Below are 18,068 nucleotides of genomic sequence, written 5' to 3' on the forward strand. Positions count from 1 at the left end.
CATTGGTGTCAGTGTTTCAGATTCTCAGAGAAACAGTACTAAAGTTGTAGACCTCCGTAGGCGTCATTCTATACCCAACTCTTTAGCTTGGGCATTCTCTGAAAGTATCTACTCTCGTGTTGTTACCTTAAGAGATAACCGATCCTGCTTCAAATTCTATGTCTCCCTCTCTCTCTGCTTCTCCCCCACTCATGCTCTGTCTCTCTCTCCTTCAAAAATAAATAAAAAGATTAAAAAAAATTAGAAAAAAGGGGCGCCTGGGCGGCTCAGTTGGTTAAGCATCTGACTTTGGCTCAGGTCATGATCTCACAGTTCATGAGTTCAAGCCCCACATCGGGCTCTGTGCTGACAGCTTAGAGCATGGAGCCTGCTTCAAATTCTATGTCTCCCTCTCTCTCTGCTTCTCCCCTGCTTATGTTCTCTCTCTGCTTCAAAAACAAATAAAAACATTAAAAAAAATTTTAAAAAGGGACGTCTGGGTTGCTCGGTTGGTTAAAGCGTCTGACTTCGGCTCAGGTCACGCCACTAATGTGTTAAAATCCCGAAGGTGACAGATCCTCTTTGCACACTCCGGAGACAGTCCAATAGTAGCCACATGCCTTATTTATAGAGTGCCTTACCATTTCCAAGGCATGTTTACACACAGTACCTCATGTGATCCTCACAGCAATGGTCAAGATGTTCTGGGTAGTTCTTAGCCCCAGTTTACAGGTAAGGAAAATGGCGGTCACAGTGGTGAAGTGATGTCTACTCCAAGTCACAGAGAAATTATAGGTGCTTATGTCTTACAGACACACATCCACTCCTGCCTTTTGCTCACACCCCTTCTCTGGGCTCCCATTTCCTCATTTGTGTAGGGCTCCCCGGGCTCCCAGCTCTTTCCTGAGAGACTCAATACCATACCTCCTCTGGCTGACCATCCCACTCTGGACTCTGAGCCATCTACCAGGCACACCTTACAAATACTCATTCACTCAGCATCCAAAATATAACAACATCAAAACAAGAGGAAAGCAATAGTCCTGGTTATCTTGAAACTAATCAAATAAAAGCAAGATACAAAGACCTTAGAGAGGCCACAAACAACCAAATTTGTCAAGTAAACTTAATGAGTTCCTTTTAGAACAAAAGGAATTCTACCTTTGGTCCTTTATGACCGTGTAAAAGTTTCTTGTCGTCTCTTAGCTTCAGCTTCCTCACTACAGAATGTTCCTATTACCCCCAGCCTTCAAAGTTATGTTGACCAAAAAAGAAAAAAAAATATGGGAATGTATCTAACAGTACCTAGCCCTTAGTTAAGACTTTGATAATTACTTATTGAGTTGGACTAAACCTTATAGATGAAGAAATACATAAGCTTGAAATGTGACATATACCAAAGAGTAAAAAGTATAAAACTCAATATTATAAATTAGATGTCTTGATGTTAATTAAATATATACTGCTTACATGCTCCAGTTTATTATCTAAAGAGATCATTCTACTAGAATTACCTTAAATTACACTAAATAAGCTTCACAAAATATCTAAAATATCAGTAGTTTGGATAGTTGGCTGGAATATGTGTGTTAGTTTAGCAAAAAAACTGAACCTCTAAATTTTATGAAGAAATAGCTATATAGGTATGATATATATATATGTGTATATATATATACATATACATATATATACATATACATATATATATACATATATATATATACATATATATATGTATATGTATATACATATCATGAGGCTTTACCAGAAGGAGAAAAAGGAAGCAGGTGATTTTCTCAAGAACAAAATTTGAGAAGGCAGATAGGGCAGGTTTAGCGGGGGAGAGTGGGCAGTGAACAACCTGACCAAGAGTATAAAGACTCTAGACAAGATGGTATAATACAGACCATCATAACTTTGAGCCATGGTCACTCAACACGCTTAGAGGTCCTGGGGCTGATACTCCATAGCATTCACCAAAGTCAACTTCGATACTAAGTTCTGGGATTTCATTTCTCTCCACGAAAATGAAAGCAGCTCCTAAATCTTTACCTTATTTAGGAAATAAATGGTGAATGCCAAACTCACCAGTTGATTCTGGTAGGCAGTGACTGCTGTGAAAACGGTCTCTGGAAAGATGAATGTTCTGAATTCTTCAGACTTCAGATTGAGCAATGAGGCTGTGTGGTCTTTCTTCTTAATGATGTGCACCCGTGGCTGGTACTTGTGCATGGAGTTCAAAATTATCTACAACAAAGAGATGGGAAGTACTGAATATTAAGTATTTATATTGCAAAACAGGCCAAACTGCAATGAGGCAAAGAAAGAACCATAAAATCTAGTTTCAAATTTAAGTTTTAAGAGTAGAAGCCACCCTTTCCACTCTTTTTTTTTTTTTTAATGTTGATTTATTTTTGAGAGACAGAGACAGAGCATAAGCAGGGGAGGGGCAGAGAGAGAGGGAGACACAGAATTGGAAGCAGGCTCCAGGCTCTGAGCTGTCAGCACAGAGCCTGACATGGGGCTTGGACCCACGAACCCTGAGATCACAACCTGAGTCAAAGTCAGATGCTTAACTGACTGAGGCACCCAGACAACCCCACCGTTTCCATTCTTAAGGCAAATCATTTTCACAGGATGCTGCAGAAACATAGTTGTGAAATCACATTTTACCATAACAAGTGTAAATAATACAAGTTGCTTCAAGGGTCCTTTCTAAACTGATGGGGGGGAAAACATCTGAAGGATAAGTTTATTTGTTTTTTTTTTTTTTAATCAAGTCTTTAAAATATATTTTGTTAGTCTGGTTAGACTGAGGATGTATGTCTAAATTTTCTAAAGTAAGAACTTATATATTCCAGGAGGACAGATTGTTATTTATGGTAGTAGAGGGGAATAAAAAGAATTAAGAAAGGTTAGGTGACATTAGATCTTAGAGTGCAGAAACTGTTACTTTCTAGCTCCTTCATCTTGGGCCAAATGATCTCGCCTCTCCAACTTTGTTTTCTCAAATACAAAAACTTAATCTCACAAGGTTGTGGTGAGGATAAGATGATGTTAACTCTCATAAGTTGCACAGCAAATAGGAAGTGCTCAGTAAACCTTAGTAGTCGTAGTAGTATTTCTGACAATTTTGTTGATTCCTGACTCACTGTTATGAACCAAACATGAATGACAGTGATGACCATCTTCTGTTTTACAGCCAGTAAAAGTTGCCTAAAACTTAGAAATCATAAGTCTACCTTGATTAACCAGGCAGTATTTCTCATGAATGTTTTAAACAAAATATAATGATTCGCCATTATGAAATCCGAGCAACAAAATTCACTTTCATATATAAAGGATTTTCTACATCTTCCCCACTGCCGCTCAGACAGCTACCTAAATCTGCAAAACTGGGCATGTCCTTCCTAGGATAACAGTGCTCACACTGTATGCCCTTCACCCCAAGGGCCTAGCAGAGAGCCTGACTTTCCTGGGCGGCATGTGATAAATAGTGTGGCAGGAGTGTGGTCAATGGCAGTGTTGATGCATCTTCTAGACTAACATGGGTGTGGTAGATGAGTATTTTTGCTGGTTTACTTTAGCAGAGTTAAATACTAGTCACTGTGAGATAACTAATATAGAATCAATCTCTCTCTGTGCTGAGATATAAGCCAACTTAAAGTTACAGGGCATTAACTGGCATTGAATTTTGAACATGCCATCCTTTTATGATCCCAAACCTGAAGAGGAATAACTAAAACAAATGAGAGCTCCAAATGAATTGAAATAGACTTTAAAAAAGTCATTTCTTTATATAAGACATTTATTCCAAGGAGTTTAAGATAATTACGCTCACTCATAAAACTGGAATAAACTCAAAACAAAACAAAACAAAACAAAAACTGGAATAAATTCAAAGTGACAAAAGTAAACTCTTAAAACTGATATAAGAAAAACGCTGGGCATTCATTATGTGTTGTAATAAGAAGTTACAAATAATTTTCACACACATTCTCTCTTTCTCTCTCTCTCTCTCTCACACACACACACACACACACACCCACACCCCCCCCCCCACACACACACACATACACAAAGGACAAAGCCCTAAGCTTTAAATAATGTCCCTTCTCCCATACTTACACCATCCCTAGGTCAATTTCCTTCGGGAAAAGGTGCTGGAGAGGGTCCAACCTCAGACTGAATCTCAGAGCCAGGGCTCCTTGACTATCCGCTCAAGATCTCATTGGGTTAAGGAACACTAAAAGAAATGTGAACTTTGCTTCACTGAAGAACTAAATTCCCTGAAGTAAAAAATTTTCCTGTTATAAAACTAAAAATGCATCTGTAAGAAGGGCTTCTTCCGGACTAATTCAAAGCACTTGGCTAAACTACACAAGATCTAAAAATCTTGCCTTGTAGTTTTCAGAACACACTATTTATGGTGATAAAGGGTTACATTAAATAATAAAACTTTAAAGCTAAAATGGATATTAACAATCATCTAAGACTAAACAATTTGTCAAGGTCTAATCTTGGCATAATCAGACTAGAACCCAGAGCTCCTGAAATCCAGCTTGGTGCTATTCCCACCCATGAAGTTGATATTGAAAGGAGAACATATTAATTCTGGACAGGTGATTTCAAAATGAACTCTCAAGTCTTCCTGGAAAGACTCAAACAGTGCTTCTCAAAGCTTCACATATGGAAAATATCAGAACCATTAAAAATTTCATTTCTCCCTGCAAAGATTTCAGTGGAGTCCAAGAAATTTTAATATGAATATCATTAAGAATGATCTGGCCTACAGAAAATGTCTCTCAGATACTCATCATTTTTAACCTGAAAAAAAAATCCATCAATGAAAACATCTTTTTTAAAAAAACAGAAAAGGACAGTTATCCCAACAGTCTTAAAGATAAAAGTCAATTATCTTTTCCAATACATAAAATAACAGAAACCTATTAACCTACTTGCAACATCCCAACAGCAGAGTCATGAGTACCCGGTTACTCTGATTTGGTCATGATAAACAAGGTCTCTTGTGGGCGAATGGATGGTGGCAACGTCTGAAGTGATTTGTTTGCTTCCAATTTCATTGGAAATTGATTTTCCAATTTGAAACCATGTCTAAAACTCTCTAATATAGGGGCGCCTGGGTGGCGCAGTCGGTTGAGCGTCCGACTTCAGCCAGGTCACGATCTCGCAGTCCGTGAGTTCGAGCCCCGCGTCGGGCTCTGGGCTGATGGCTCGGAGCCTGGAGCCTGTTTCCGATTCTGTGTCTCCCTCTCTCTCTGACCCTCCCCCGTTCATGCTCTGTCTCTCTCTGTCCCAAAAATAAATAAAAAACGTTGAAAAAAAAAAAAACTCTCTAATATATATCTATTTATAACCATCCTTTCTGAGAAAAGTTCTGAAACTTCTAAAGTGCATAGATCCAATAAAAACTAAAACCTGAAGTAACAAGAGCCTTAATAAAGGGGTAAGAGAGAGAATAATGATAGAATATCTAAGCCCAGGGAAGCAACCAGTGAAATACCAATGTGCTTTCTGGCAATTGAGGCAAAACCAAATAACCCAGTATTCTTATCAAAAAGAAGTATGCAAGTCTAAAGTTTTCTTAGCATAAAATCTAAAACAATTTTTATGTCAATCTTTATTTAAGAGCATGGACTAACATCACAATTCCTTACAAAGTAGTCTTACCGAAAGTGTAAAGCCATGCGTCAATGGCTATTTGTACTATTAATTACTGATATGAGCCCAGAATTCAAATTTCTCTTTTTCCATATTTTGATGAACTCCTTATGACATAAAATCAAATGTTTTGTTTTTCATTTCAAGACTTCTCTGTGCCCTAATATTCCTAACACTCTCTACAGCAGGGGTACATAATGAGTAAAGAGCCCTTCGTCAAGTTTATTTGGGCATAAAACCCTTTTGTCCTATTGCGTCTCCCATGAACATGGTCTATAAACACACTTTGGGAAACCCCCAAGGGAGATGTCCGTCCTATTCCCCCTATGCTGTGTCATCTAACATACCGCTGACAGAAACTAGACCTTTAACCCAAGAATGGGCTACAGTAGCATCCAGAATGCACATTCCCTTTGTTTGGTTGGTGCGGTCTTAGGACATTCATAATGCCATAGGTCCCTGACTCTCTTGCATAGAAATGGCACACGGCATCCCTGTAAGTGATGTCTTAAGAAGAGGAAACAAAATTCCCTGAAGAACAAATGGATGTTTTCAATGAATGACTCATAGATGGAGGATGGGATGGGGAGAGGGAGGGGAGGAAGAGATTTAGAGGGAGGAAGTTTTGAGGGACTCCTCCATTCCATCCCAGGGAATCCACATAATCCAAGGCACTGTACTTACATGGCCATGCTGATCTAGTTCATTGTTGGTGAGTTTCACCTTTTCAAAAGACACCATCTGCTTGAGCAGCTGCTCACCAGTAAAAGGAGAATCTGGGTGTACATACAGCCTAAGAAAATTATGAGAGATTTTGTTAATCTTTAATATATTTTTAAAATCTGTCCTCTGTGGGTCATAAAATACTCTGATTCTAAAGGAATGCAAAAACTTCATGTTGGTGAATTTTATTTGCCCCACGTAATCTCAAATTTAATAATACAACAACATCAAAATAAATCTAAAACATCTAAACATGTTTCTTTATGTACCAGTGATCTAAAAGGGGTTTTACCTAATAAATTTTCTATTGTCTGTTCAGCAAGCCGTTTTTAAAAGGCAAATATTGTTCCATCTATCTAATCAACTACTGGTCTGTTTCTGTAAAATATAAAATCTTATTACTGTTGTGGGTATTTTCAAAAGAGAGACAAGCTTATACTAATTGTGTAACAAGTACCTAGTGTAAATACTGTTAAAAGTAAAAAGAACAATGAAGGGATGAAGAACATAAAAGACAAAACAATTCTAGAGAACCCATTCATTTAAACTTGAAGATGATGCAGAAGTCTATAAATATAAGACAAAGTAATTTTACTACAGCGGACTGCCTAACTTTTAATAGTTCACAGATCACAGTCTGTTATTTCTTCTAGTACCTTAAATACTATGACTTTTATCTAGTTAAGTGCCCACTAGATGAGAGTGAAAAAAAGCTGGGTAAACCTCATATTATTCAATGTATTTATTCATATACAACTTAAAGGGGGGGGAGCTTTGATGGGAAAAAATGTATTTACCACGTATTTATCATTTATCAGCTGCTACGTGCAAGAAAACTCACAGTTAGATGTAGGCCATTTGTTCTATCTGCAAAGTATTACACAAAGTATAACTCTGTAAATTCAAATTCTGGTATCCACTGGATATAAGCTTGTCTGAAGTCAGGGGAGATACAGAACTCAAGAAAGAAAAGGAAGTATCCCTGATTTAATAGGACAAATCCCTTTATCCATTTAACAGGCTATTTATATCTCAATTTTATACAGGATCTTTGTATCTTTAACCAAACATAAATATTATGGTTGGGGCAACATCAGTGGGGAAAAAAAAAATCACAAAACATTTACTTGCAGTGTTTCTTTAAAAGAAAGAAAGAAAGAAAGAAAGAAAGAAAGAAAGAAAGAAAGAAAGAAAGAAAAGAAACCAGAAGTCTATGCCATGCTCTGTCACAAACAGGACTAAGAACAGAAGAATTAGGTAGCCGTACTGAAATGTGAAAGCCCGCCAGAAGCAAAGCACAAAAAAGACTAACAGCACTAGAAATTCTTACTAGACCCTTATAAGAACTTTAAAGTCTTTCAGTGTATGTTTGTCTGTCTGTTGGTTTTGGAGGAGTGTTTAAAAATGCCTTTCAATCGAAGTATATTCCTTAATGATACAACCATCATAACATTTCAAGTATACCCCTCCAAGGCTATCACTATATGAAGTTGCTTTACTGGCCAGCACCACATCCTACCTACCCCACCAAAAAAGGTTCAAAAATATTTAAAGTCCTAGAAGTTCATGAAATGTTCCTTCTTTATCAATTCAACATGGGTCTTCACAATAATAAAGACTAACTTATTTAAATATCAATTGCTTTAAAGACAACAAAAGGTCCTATATGAAAATATGACATTATTTTTTAAAAAAAGAAAAGATAACGTTACTTTAGATAATGTATATATCTTGCCATTGTGGAGATCAAATGATACTGTCCAGTATTATTTCTTCTGGTTAGGAACAACTGACTGGTAAACTTTGGTCTGAAACAATATGTTTCAAGGAATAAGAACCACAAGGAACTTCTACCATTAATACAAAAATTATCACCTCCCATGTTCCTCACCTTTCCCTTACAGAGTTATACAACACAGCACTATTTGTTTTAATAATAATAAAGAATATTTGTTTAAAATTGGTAGAATATTTCTACCCTATAACACACCAAACACTTTTATTTAATATCAGTATTAATATACTGAAGATGAATGAAAAAAAGCATACAGGAAGCCCCTCCTCTCTCAAGTCCCCCAGGACTTAAAATTCCAGCAATAGCTTAAACATGCTTCAGTTAAGATAGTGTATTGGTACGTGCTTTCCTTCTCCAACCAGAACAGATTAGTAACATAAACAAGGCATGTCATATTTCCAAAGTCCTGCTGGCCTGCACCAGCTCCTCATACCTTCAGATAGGAAGAAAACAGATGCTAAATAAGAGGGATTAACTTCTTAGAGGAAAGACTTTGGGGAGAGAAAAAAAGAAGATTTGATTGTAAAAATGGTTAGAATACTGCTAAAGCTCGCTCTCTCTCTCGCTCTCTCTCTCTCTCATTTAAAAAGAGTTTGTAAAGTGTGGAAGTAAGCTTGAGAGTAGTAAGAATCAGCTCTTTAATGATAAATAGTAAAGAATATTAATATAATCATTTTAGTACCAACTATAAGACGGTGAATCTTGCTCTATTTAAAAAAAAAAATGGGTGTAACATTTTTGTAAAATGTCTTAGGCCTGCTATTTAGTATGTTATTTAATATACTGATTTGGAAGGGTTGGGAAGATGTCCTTCCTAGTCTCCTGTGGGAATGGAAAAGTCTGAGAGGCTTCTTTTAATCTTTTCTCCAGTGTATTTAGCATACCGTAAGCTCAATAATGTGATCAGTGACTAAATAAGCTTAATATTCCATCTGAACTAGTGTGTGTAAATTGTGTTGATTCTGTGCCTTGATTAAAACTCCAGACTAGATACTTACAAAGAATCAACCAAACTTCAGAGTTCCTAAGTCTGTACATGTAAATAAATTATTCATTCTGATAGGAACTTCCGACAAACTACAAAAATTAGGTAATCATAAAACAACTTAAAATCAGCGAGGCTTGGCTTTAGAACCCTAACTGTAAAGTCCGCTAATATCCTTTGCTTGTATTAAAGTATTCAGTTAGATTCCTATAACTTCAGCTATTACTATTTGCATAAGCTAATATATGCTTTTTTCCCCCCCTTAGAAGGCTAATTTGGGCAAAGCAGCAACAATAAAAAGCAGCATGTGATTTTTTAAACAGAGTTCTCCTTCAAAAACATTACCAATGAACAGCACAAAAATAAACATATATGATCCCTAACATGTTGAGTAACATTTTGCATAAAATAATATTAACCTGTTGTTGAATTACATCCACCCACTGAACTTATTATGGAGAAGGGGTGAAAAAGAGTTTGCTTTTCTTATGTAAAATTTCTGAGTCCCTTACTGGTCAAAAACAAATGCATTTCACCAAAATGATGTTTATTGTGTGCAGATGTTACCATATTACTAAGAAGTACTTACTACGAACAACCACTTTACTCAAATACACTCTTCTCAAAAGGATGTTAGGGCAACCACTTCAGCAGCAGGTTTATTCAGTCTGGTGTTAAGCAGCCAACTAGAAATGATGGCTGCCATATGAAATAGGTCTGGATCTCTAATGAATATTCTAACTGAAATTAGGAAAGCTTGAAAATGAATTACAAAAAAAGAAACAATTAAAGACGACTTTCCGTCTGTGCACAAACTCTGCCTTTCTCAGATATTTTGTAGTCACTCCTCTGGGCTGGGAATGCTCTCTACCAGAGCTCACCACTGTAAAAACAGAACTGCTTAGAATTCAACCAGCCAGACACATTCTGCTCTCAGGGTTCATACGCACTGCATTTGCTCTTCCCGAAAATCTGGAGGCACAAACCTGGCTGGTAGTGGTGGGTCTGCCTTGCCAGCCACCAGCCAGGAAGACCGGTGGTAGGCGTAGCGGTACCTCTTGTTGTCCACGGGGACGATGTCCATCAGGACTATGTACTTGGCCTCAGGATCCACGCCAGAAAAGGATACTCGAATGGTGGGAAACATCCTCCTGACACAAGGAGACAAAGAGAATCCGCTGGAGCTCCTTCCTGGAGGCTAATGAATCACTGAATAAAAGGGCGAGGTCCTACTCCCTCCCCACTGACCCCCACACCCTTTTTGTTTCCACAGAGACTTGAGTACTGAGACCCTCCTTCTCCCACACCTACATAATTTTAGGTGTCACCATCATAGGAGTCCCCTTTGCTACGTGAAAAGTTTTGTTTTGCTTTTTAATACTGGAAGGTCTTCAAGTAGGGAAAATCGTATGCTGTATTATCAAACGTGTCAGACTCCCCCAGACCAAAGTCTCTGGAGCAGACCCAGTCTCCCAACCCTCTTGGGTTGCAGGGAGAAAACTCAGTTCAGCCACAGAAATCTAGGGCAGGTTGGGTTCGGGAGACCCTGCGGGTATTTCCCAGAGTCTACAGAGCTGGAGTGACCAGGGCTGCAGGCCACTGACCTTTAGAGTCTTTGTCCCAGGCCTGGGGAGCCACCTGCACCCCCATGCACTACCCCGTGCCTGCCCCACTAAGGCACCAAGGGGGCCCGCCGCACCAGCACTCCATCCTACACAGTGTGAGTTTCAAATTTCATTCCTCTGGGCAGGTTTTAATTTTAGTTTTTAATGGGAACTGGCAGCTTTTGCAAATTGAGGCCAATAAAAGGGAAGCTACTTGCCTCCCTGGAAGCACCCAGCAGCCTGCCCTACACCCCCAGCAAGATTCCTGCTTCCCTCCAGATGCCAACTCCCCACCCCAAAGCCCTCCCAGATGGCAGATCACTGGTCCCCACATCCCTCTCATCAAGGCCACGGCCACCATGGGGTTTTCCATGGCCAGATCCTGAGAAAGCAAATAAATGCTCAGAAGTCTGTCTCGCAGCTCTTTCCAAAAGCAAGTTGATAGAAAGCAGCCCTCCTTAAGGGAAGCTTCCTCTCGGTGCTCTGGACCAGTGGGGTTTCACCCAGCTCCAGTGAACACCCGAGGCCACTGTCATCCCTGTACCCCTTACACACTAAGCGCCCCACCGCCACCACGGATCGCTACCTGCCCGACTTGGTGATGATCATCTCTGTTCCCAGCTCGTGGAATTTGTCCCAGAGCTCCTTCGTCTCCAGGCTGCAGGCAATTTTGGCCATTTCCTCACTGGGGATGATGGGGGTGGTGGGGATCAGCGGCTCAGTACACAGAGAGGAGGAGGAGGGGCTGCCACTGCTGCCGCCACCGGCAAACTCCCCGTGAGCATCCAGGCTGGTCAGTTCACCCAGGGGCTGGGCACAGGAGGACTTCTCAACAAATTGTTCTGCAGGCAAAGAGAATGGAGAATGACAGCTAACGCTGTCAAGCAAAGACACAGGAAGGAGAACAGCACAACCCAAACAGGTACTGGACTCGACTTTGGAAAAGTGAAGTTCAGAAACTCCAAGAAGGCCGTGATAACCCATCACTATATAAATTCTCATGGAATGACATACCCAGCGCTTGCTTACCGAACCAAATGAGTTCTAGAACTGTGGCTTGTTACTAACATTATGAAAGCCACTTTGGGGACTACAAATGTAAGGAGTGCACAAAGGGAAAGGAGGTGATCGTGAAAGATGAAAAGCAAGTATTCCTACTGTTATCCCTGTCAAGTTCTAGACGTTGTAGCTTGTGGGATCTCCTGCCAGTCCTGCCTCTTTGACAACCAGGAGAGACTTTTATCCAGGGAGACCAAAGGGAACGAAGAGGTCAGCATCTTCCTTACTTTGAGAGAAGCTTTCCCTTCCGTCCTGAGCCCTCTCTCCACAAGAAAAAAGGAAAGGTGGAAGGGAAGGGAAGAAAAGTGGGGATGCGGTTAAAACAAAAACTCAAGTCGCTTCACTTCTCTGCCTGGCTCTCAGTGTGCTAGGCTTTAATAACAGGGCAATTTTACAATACCCCTCCCAGCCTGAGATCTTACAAAAGACTCTAACATATAGCTTATTAAATCACAAAAGTGGGCTCGCTAGGCCATTTTGGGAACAGGTGTGAAAAAATGTCTTGAGGGCAGTGTGTGTATTTTTCTCCCTTTCTCTCAAAAAGGTCCTGGAAGTGAGGGAAACAACCCTCAACCCAGGCTAGCAGAGTATTTAAAGTAGGAAGAACACCATCCACCATCAGGCTGGAATACCGCTGCCTATGAACCAAACATTCTACTCCACAGCTGATAAGGGCCTAGGACTACACCAGTCACTTTGATGGAATACAGGGGGACTTTTGTAATTGTCCCAATTATCTTGTATCCCTTAAAAAAGAAACTACTTGAATCTGTAATGTGAAACTGATCTCTAAACAACTCTGTTCTAAGTGCCAAGGAATTGAAACAAGTTCTAAATGTAGATATAGACATGTATATGTTATGTATCACATAAAGCATTTTATTTCCCATATTTCTCCTTGGCTTAGGGCAGGCAAGCAGGAAGCAGGGAATTTTTACCTTTTCTTCTCTTACAATAATAATCCAACTCACTGTAACATTTTAAATTAAGAATAATCAAATTAAGTATCTTGGCCTTAAATTTTCAAGTTCAAAGAACAAAAAGTACGCCAGGGCAAAATCTTATTTTCAATAAATATTTTCAGAAACACATTCACATGATGTCTTTATAGAGAATTAACACGTAGCTTCAGAAATTTTCTTATTTTTCTGACAATTGGAAAAGGTAGACTCCCTAAGCCCCAGACTAAGGACAGCCAGGGTGGGAAAGTGGAGGAAGAAGAAAATGATACCGAATTTCTGCAACACAATGTTATGTGTCAAGGGTACCTCAATAAAAAAGATCTGAAAGAAATGCTCTAGTGGTTTAAGGAAGGCAGCTCTTCTAAATAAATTTTACGTGTTGAAATGCGCAATCCTGATACACTTTTGAGTCCCTACCCCACAATTGCTTCCACACCTCACACCTCTCCATCCAAAGTACCATATTCTCTGTAACAGAACCTCTAGGTGTTTCTCTTGCGGGAGTCCTCAGCTTAAAGTCACTAATTACACTGTTGAACTACTAGCCCCTGGAAAGGACAAGAATGCCTTCTGGGTCTTTCAGAGCCCGTCTCATAAGCCCAGGGGAAAGAGGTTCATTTTACAGACTGTGTATTTGCGGTGGGGGAGAAGGTGGTGGCTATATAGTTTAGAATTGAGATAGAAAGCGAGTTTTCTCAGGAAAAGAAATAGAAAAGAAAGCAATACTGAAATGACAGTGGAACTGAAAATGGCATGTTTCCCAGTCTGCTGTCTGTAATTCTGACAGGAATATTAACCCGAAGGGCTCTTTCCCTGCTAGCTACTGAACTGTGATGGGGAGTTCATAAAGAATTCAGAGGCCTTCGAAATAGGAGTGGATAATGTTGGGCTGTCCCACCAAAATCACTTTGAAATTGGTGGTTAATATATCTGCAAACAGTTTGGGTTTGTTTCATTGGTTGTTTCCTCTTTTTTTTGGCAGATTTCAGGCAGGTGAGAAGAACCAGAGAAAGTGAGTGAAACCTTGCAGGGGAGACTTTTTGACATTATATTTTCTGGAGATCTTCCTGTTTCCTTTTCCTTGGTTCTAAGTTGCTCTGGGGTTTTAGCTTTCTTTCCTTTTTGCCCAGCCCTCTTATTTTTCATCTTTAACCCTTTGTCTTTCATACTAGGATTGCTGTTTCAGATGTGGGATGTTAAAGTGTTGGGAAGGACAGGGAGAAAGAAAGAAAAAACACAGGGGAGAGTCAAAAAATATATTACCCTAAGTTTGCTATTTGATGTTTCTCACCATTTTCGGGCTATCAGATGATCAGGATGTAAAATAATTTTTTCCTGGGGACCCAAGAGGTGATGAGAACACTCCTTTCTCTGTTAATTGTAAAGGGACTTTGAAATACTCAAGTCCAGCAGTCTCTTTCCCACACAGTTCACTTGTGCTGAGGGGAACATAATCCCTATTTTCCCTTTACTCCAAGCCTAGTGTCTTCTATAAATGGTAAAGGTTGTTAAATAAACAGTATAGCTAAAAGTTGAGGAATTTGGAAAATGGTTACTGGCTAATGTTTTTGCCAACCTCCACTGAAAGTGATGGCGGTTACAAAATGATGTCTCACTGATAAGTTTGGAGCTTCTGTGAAGAAAACGGTTCATGGGGGGACAACTGGCTTATTCTACAGCATATGACAGTGGCTTCAAGGAGTTAATTCTGTTTATTCAAGTCAAAGGAAAAACAAAATCCAACTAGTTTCTTGTTAAGTCGCTAAGAGTCTCCTCGGGATCAAATGCACACGCAGGTGTTACACGCATGGTAAATTCTGTTGAGTCTTAAAAGGGGTTAATTATCTATCTCTGATTGTTTTGGTACCAACCAAGTTACACACTCTCCTGCACAAGTACGACTTGACCTGGGGATTCTAGATGAATAAGTAGAGGATGTGGCTAGCGCACATCCGAGATGCGAAACCGGTTGTCTGTGAAGCCCCCAAAGAAAAGAATCTCCCGACCCCGGCGTGGGGCCCGTGGCCTGAAGATCAGAAGCTGCCTAGAGCAGGGAAAGGCGGCCACCCTCTCAAGCCTCCCGCAGGCAGGGGACAGAGGGACAGACAGATGCGCGGCGGCCCGCTCCTGTCCTAGGCGGACAGTCGGGCAGCCCGACTTACCAAGTGGTTTGATGGTGTTCTCGGCGGCTTCCTTCTCCTTAGAGCCGCCGCTCGACATGAGCGCGGCGATGGAGAAGGCGTTGGCCCGGGAGGAGAGCTGTGGCTTGGGCGACGCCGTGAACTCCATGGCCCCCAGTGTGCGGTCCTGGCCACGCACGGGGCCTGCCGAACTGCCGTCCAGCTTCCCCAAGGGAGACAAAAACCAACACAGAGCGCAAAGTTTCCAATTGCAATCTCAGCGGAGTCGGGAACTCCAGATGAGTCAGCCCCAACCGGACAAGAGCTCCCCACTGCCCTCTGTCCCTCACTGCAAAGCCCTCCAGCCGCAGAGACTTCCCACTAGCCGGAGAGGACAGGAGAGGACCAGCCTCGGGCTCCACCGGGCGCGCGAACCCTGGGGCGCTCCGCAGGACCACAGGCTGCGCCGCCGGAAGCTGGAGATGAGCATCGGGCGCGCAAAACCCGGGGGTCTCGCGGCACCCCTGTGCGTCCTTCCTCCGTCCACGCGCTGGGGACAGCCGGAGCGGCCCAAGCTGCAGGAAGGAGGCTACGGGTGGAACTCCGCAGCGAGGGGGCGGACGCCGGACAGTACCGGCGCCGGCGTGCGGAGCACAGCGCGGCGCGGAGGACACTGCGCCCGGGCGCTCGCAGCCCTGCGCCTTAATTTGCTGGCGGCAGCTATCCCAGCGGCCCGCAGCCAGTCAGCGCCGCCTCACGTCACCGCTTCCTGATTCCGCCGCCGGGGGCGGGGCAGCGGGCTGGGTAGGGAGGGCGCGCCCCGGGCGCGGTGCCCGCTCGGCCTCGCGCAGCAGCCAGCCGCGAACCTGGCACCCGTTCGGAAAAAGTGCCACCACCGAGCTGCCGCGGACTCGCCTAGCCCAGGGCGGAAGGGACTTGCGCGCGGTTGGGAGGGGGTATTTTTGAAGCGGCTAGGACGCGGGATCCCGAGAGTGGCCCAGTGCGGGAACCTAGACCAGAAGTAGCCTGGGGGAGTTCCTGCTTCTTCCGTTCTTTTTCTTGAGCGTGCTCAAAGTTCCAAAAGAAAGTTGGGAAGCTTTAAGTAGAGCGGAAACCCGCGCCACAGAGCCACCACGTACGGGCCAGGTCCTATTCTCTCTGGGCAGTTCCCAGGGCTGGGTGCCCTCACTCGTTGGGCTCCAAAATCTGTCTGCTTGACAGTGGGACTGGAGATACACAGTCCTGCAAAAGATATGCTGAGGGAGGGATGGGGACATTTAGCAAAGGCTGCTGCTCTCAGAACCACGGCTCCCGCTGCACACCAGTGCGCCACTTAACGCGCTGTTCCTGTTCCCGTAAGGGACTCTGGGGAGTGGAACCTCCACCCTAGGGAAGGTGCGGGGCCGGCGCGGGGGCCCGGGCGTGCACCCTGCGGGGACCGGGAGACACGCAGTGGGAGAGTGGGAGATCTACAATGCTTGAACTTGGTAGACAGGGAATCTGCCTTCGCAAACTGGGTTGCGACCAGGACTTCCCACGGCCTTATGGGGGTCGTCCTGTTGGCCTTGTTCAGCTTGAATAACTCAAATTCTCCGAATTCGCAGGGTAATCCGCTTCACTAGGAGCCGTGTAAACTCAGGCTGACACACACACTCAAGCTGTACATGTAAATATTTGCGCTCCTTTCCAGCCAGCCGGTCTGGCGATTAGGAGCCTCTTGGTGGGTCTTAAAATTTTAAAGAAAAAGAAAACATCTTCCATTTCCCACCAACCTTTTTCTCCCTTCACTGCACACGCTGCCGTCCTGAAATAAACTTACAGTGGAAAAAAAGTCAAAGGTTGAGAACTTTTATGAAATGATGACATCTGGGGAGTCGTGATTTAAGCCACTCTTGCCAACGTGTATCAATAGTTTCTAACATGGTGCTGCATGCAGGTGGTAAGAAACGCATTCTGATATCCGTCTTCATGTACAAAGTGTATTTGTGCAGATATTTGGGGAAATTCGTAAAATCATAGGTTTTATTGCTGGAAGGGGTTTGCACCGTGAGTAGCGTATCTCCACTTGCTTTTGAGAGGGAAACACCAGATCTGGCATGGAGGGGACCATCTCGTTTCCAGTCTGCCCAGCCGGCTAGGGGCAGACCTATGCGCAGGACCCGCACTCCGGGCCACCGGTTTGGTCACACCCTGGCCCTGCAGCTGTGTCCGGGCTGTTCAGGGGAGATCGATCCTAGAGCTAACGCCAGCTGAGAGCAAAAGGCTCTCGGATTTTCATCCTCAGTAAGAATAGAGGCTAAGCCACCGGGTGTGCCTAAGGATCAGTTTTCACTTTTAAGCCTTTAGTCTTTGACTGTTTTTGAACAACCCAGACCTTTCGTGGTTGCTGTTGAAGGCCACTTCGCCCCCCAGCATATACCCCATCTCATTGCACCAGTGACATATCCCTCTTGAACGTAAGGAGCACAGGGGTTCCTTCCCTATCTCAGAAGGGAAGATTTCTGACGAGAGGGTTTCTCTTTGTTTTTAACTTTTTATTGGCGCAGGGGGTGATGTCATGGTCAGTCTAGAACTTATTATATGCTTCAAATGGGTGGCAAAGATCTTGTTGGCTACGTTTGGTTTTCAAACACTTATTATGGAATTATACCTCAATTTTTAAAAGTTGCCATTACTTTTCTACACAGAGGAAACCCCGTTTCTTTTCTTAATTATCCTAATGGTTTAGAATGGAATTTTAATAAATTTAATAAATTTCATGACAGGGCCTTTTTTTTTTTTTTTTTTTTTTTTTAACTGGCCCAGCGAGGGGAAAGCTGACTTGCCTCCAATCAGCTTCCACTTTTTTTTTTTTTTCTCAATTGCCACGGCCACGCCGAAGCCCAGTTCTGGGTCTCTCGTGGGCAGGCAACTCCGACTAGTCCTCGTATTAAACGTAAAACAAAAAGCCAAGAAGGCCAAGTGAGCGCGCGGGAGACAGCGGGCAAACCTGAGGAGCTGAAAAGGCCACTTTAAACAAACCCGGGCGCGAGAGGTGGGCCGTTTGGGGATCCCTAACAAGCGATGCATCTTGATGGTGTTGAAACCGTGGCAGTAAAATGTATACTACAACATAATTATCGGGGGTGGGGGGGATGCTGTCCCTTCTCTTAGATTTAT

The 18,068-nt window shown here is 42.5% G+C and overlaps 1 protein-coding gene across 1 annotated transcript in view; it reads right to left on the bottom strand.

The window, feature by feature from the left end:
• Positions 1–15,078, bottom strand: part of TBX20 (T-box transcription factor 20) — a 56,407-nt gene extending 41,329 nt beyond the window's left edge. The window contains exons 1-5 of the mRNA XM_042927622.1: positions 14,952–15,078; positions 11,355–11,610; positions 10,151–10,315; positions 6,346–6,454; positions 2,068–2,226 (exon numbers count right to left, since the gene is read on the bottom strand). Of these exons, the coding sequence (XP_042783556.1) occupies positions 2,068–2,226; positions 6,346–6,454; positions 10,151–10,315; positions 11,355–11,610; positions 14,952–15,078 (816 nt within the window). The remainder of the gene's footprint in view (positions 1–2,067; positions 2,227–6,345; positions 6,455–10,150; positions 10,316–11,354; positions 11,611–14,951) is intronic.
• Between the last annotated feature and the right edge of the window lie 2,990 nt (positions 15,079–18,068).

Source organism: Panthera leo, chromosome A2, assembly GCF_018350215.1.
Source record: "Panthera leo isolate Ple1 chromosome A2, P.leo_Ple1_pat1.1, whole genome shotgun sequence".
NCBI lineage: Eukaryota > Metazoa > Chordata > Mammalia > Carnivora > Felidae > Panthera > Panthera leo.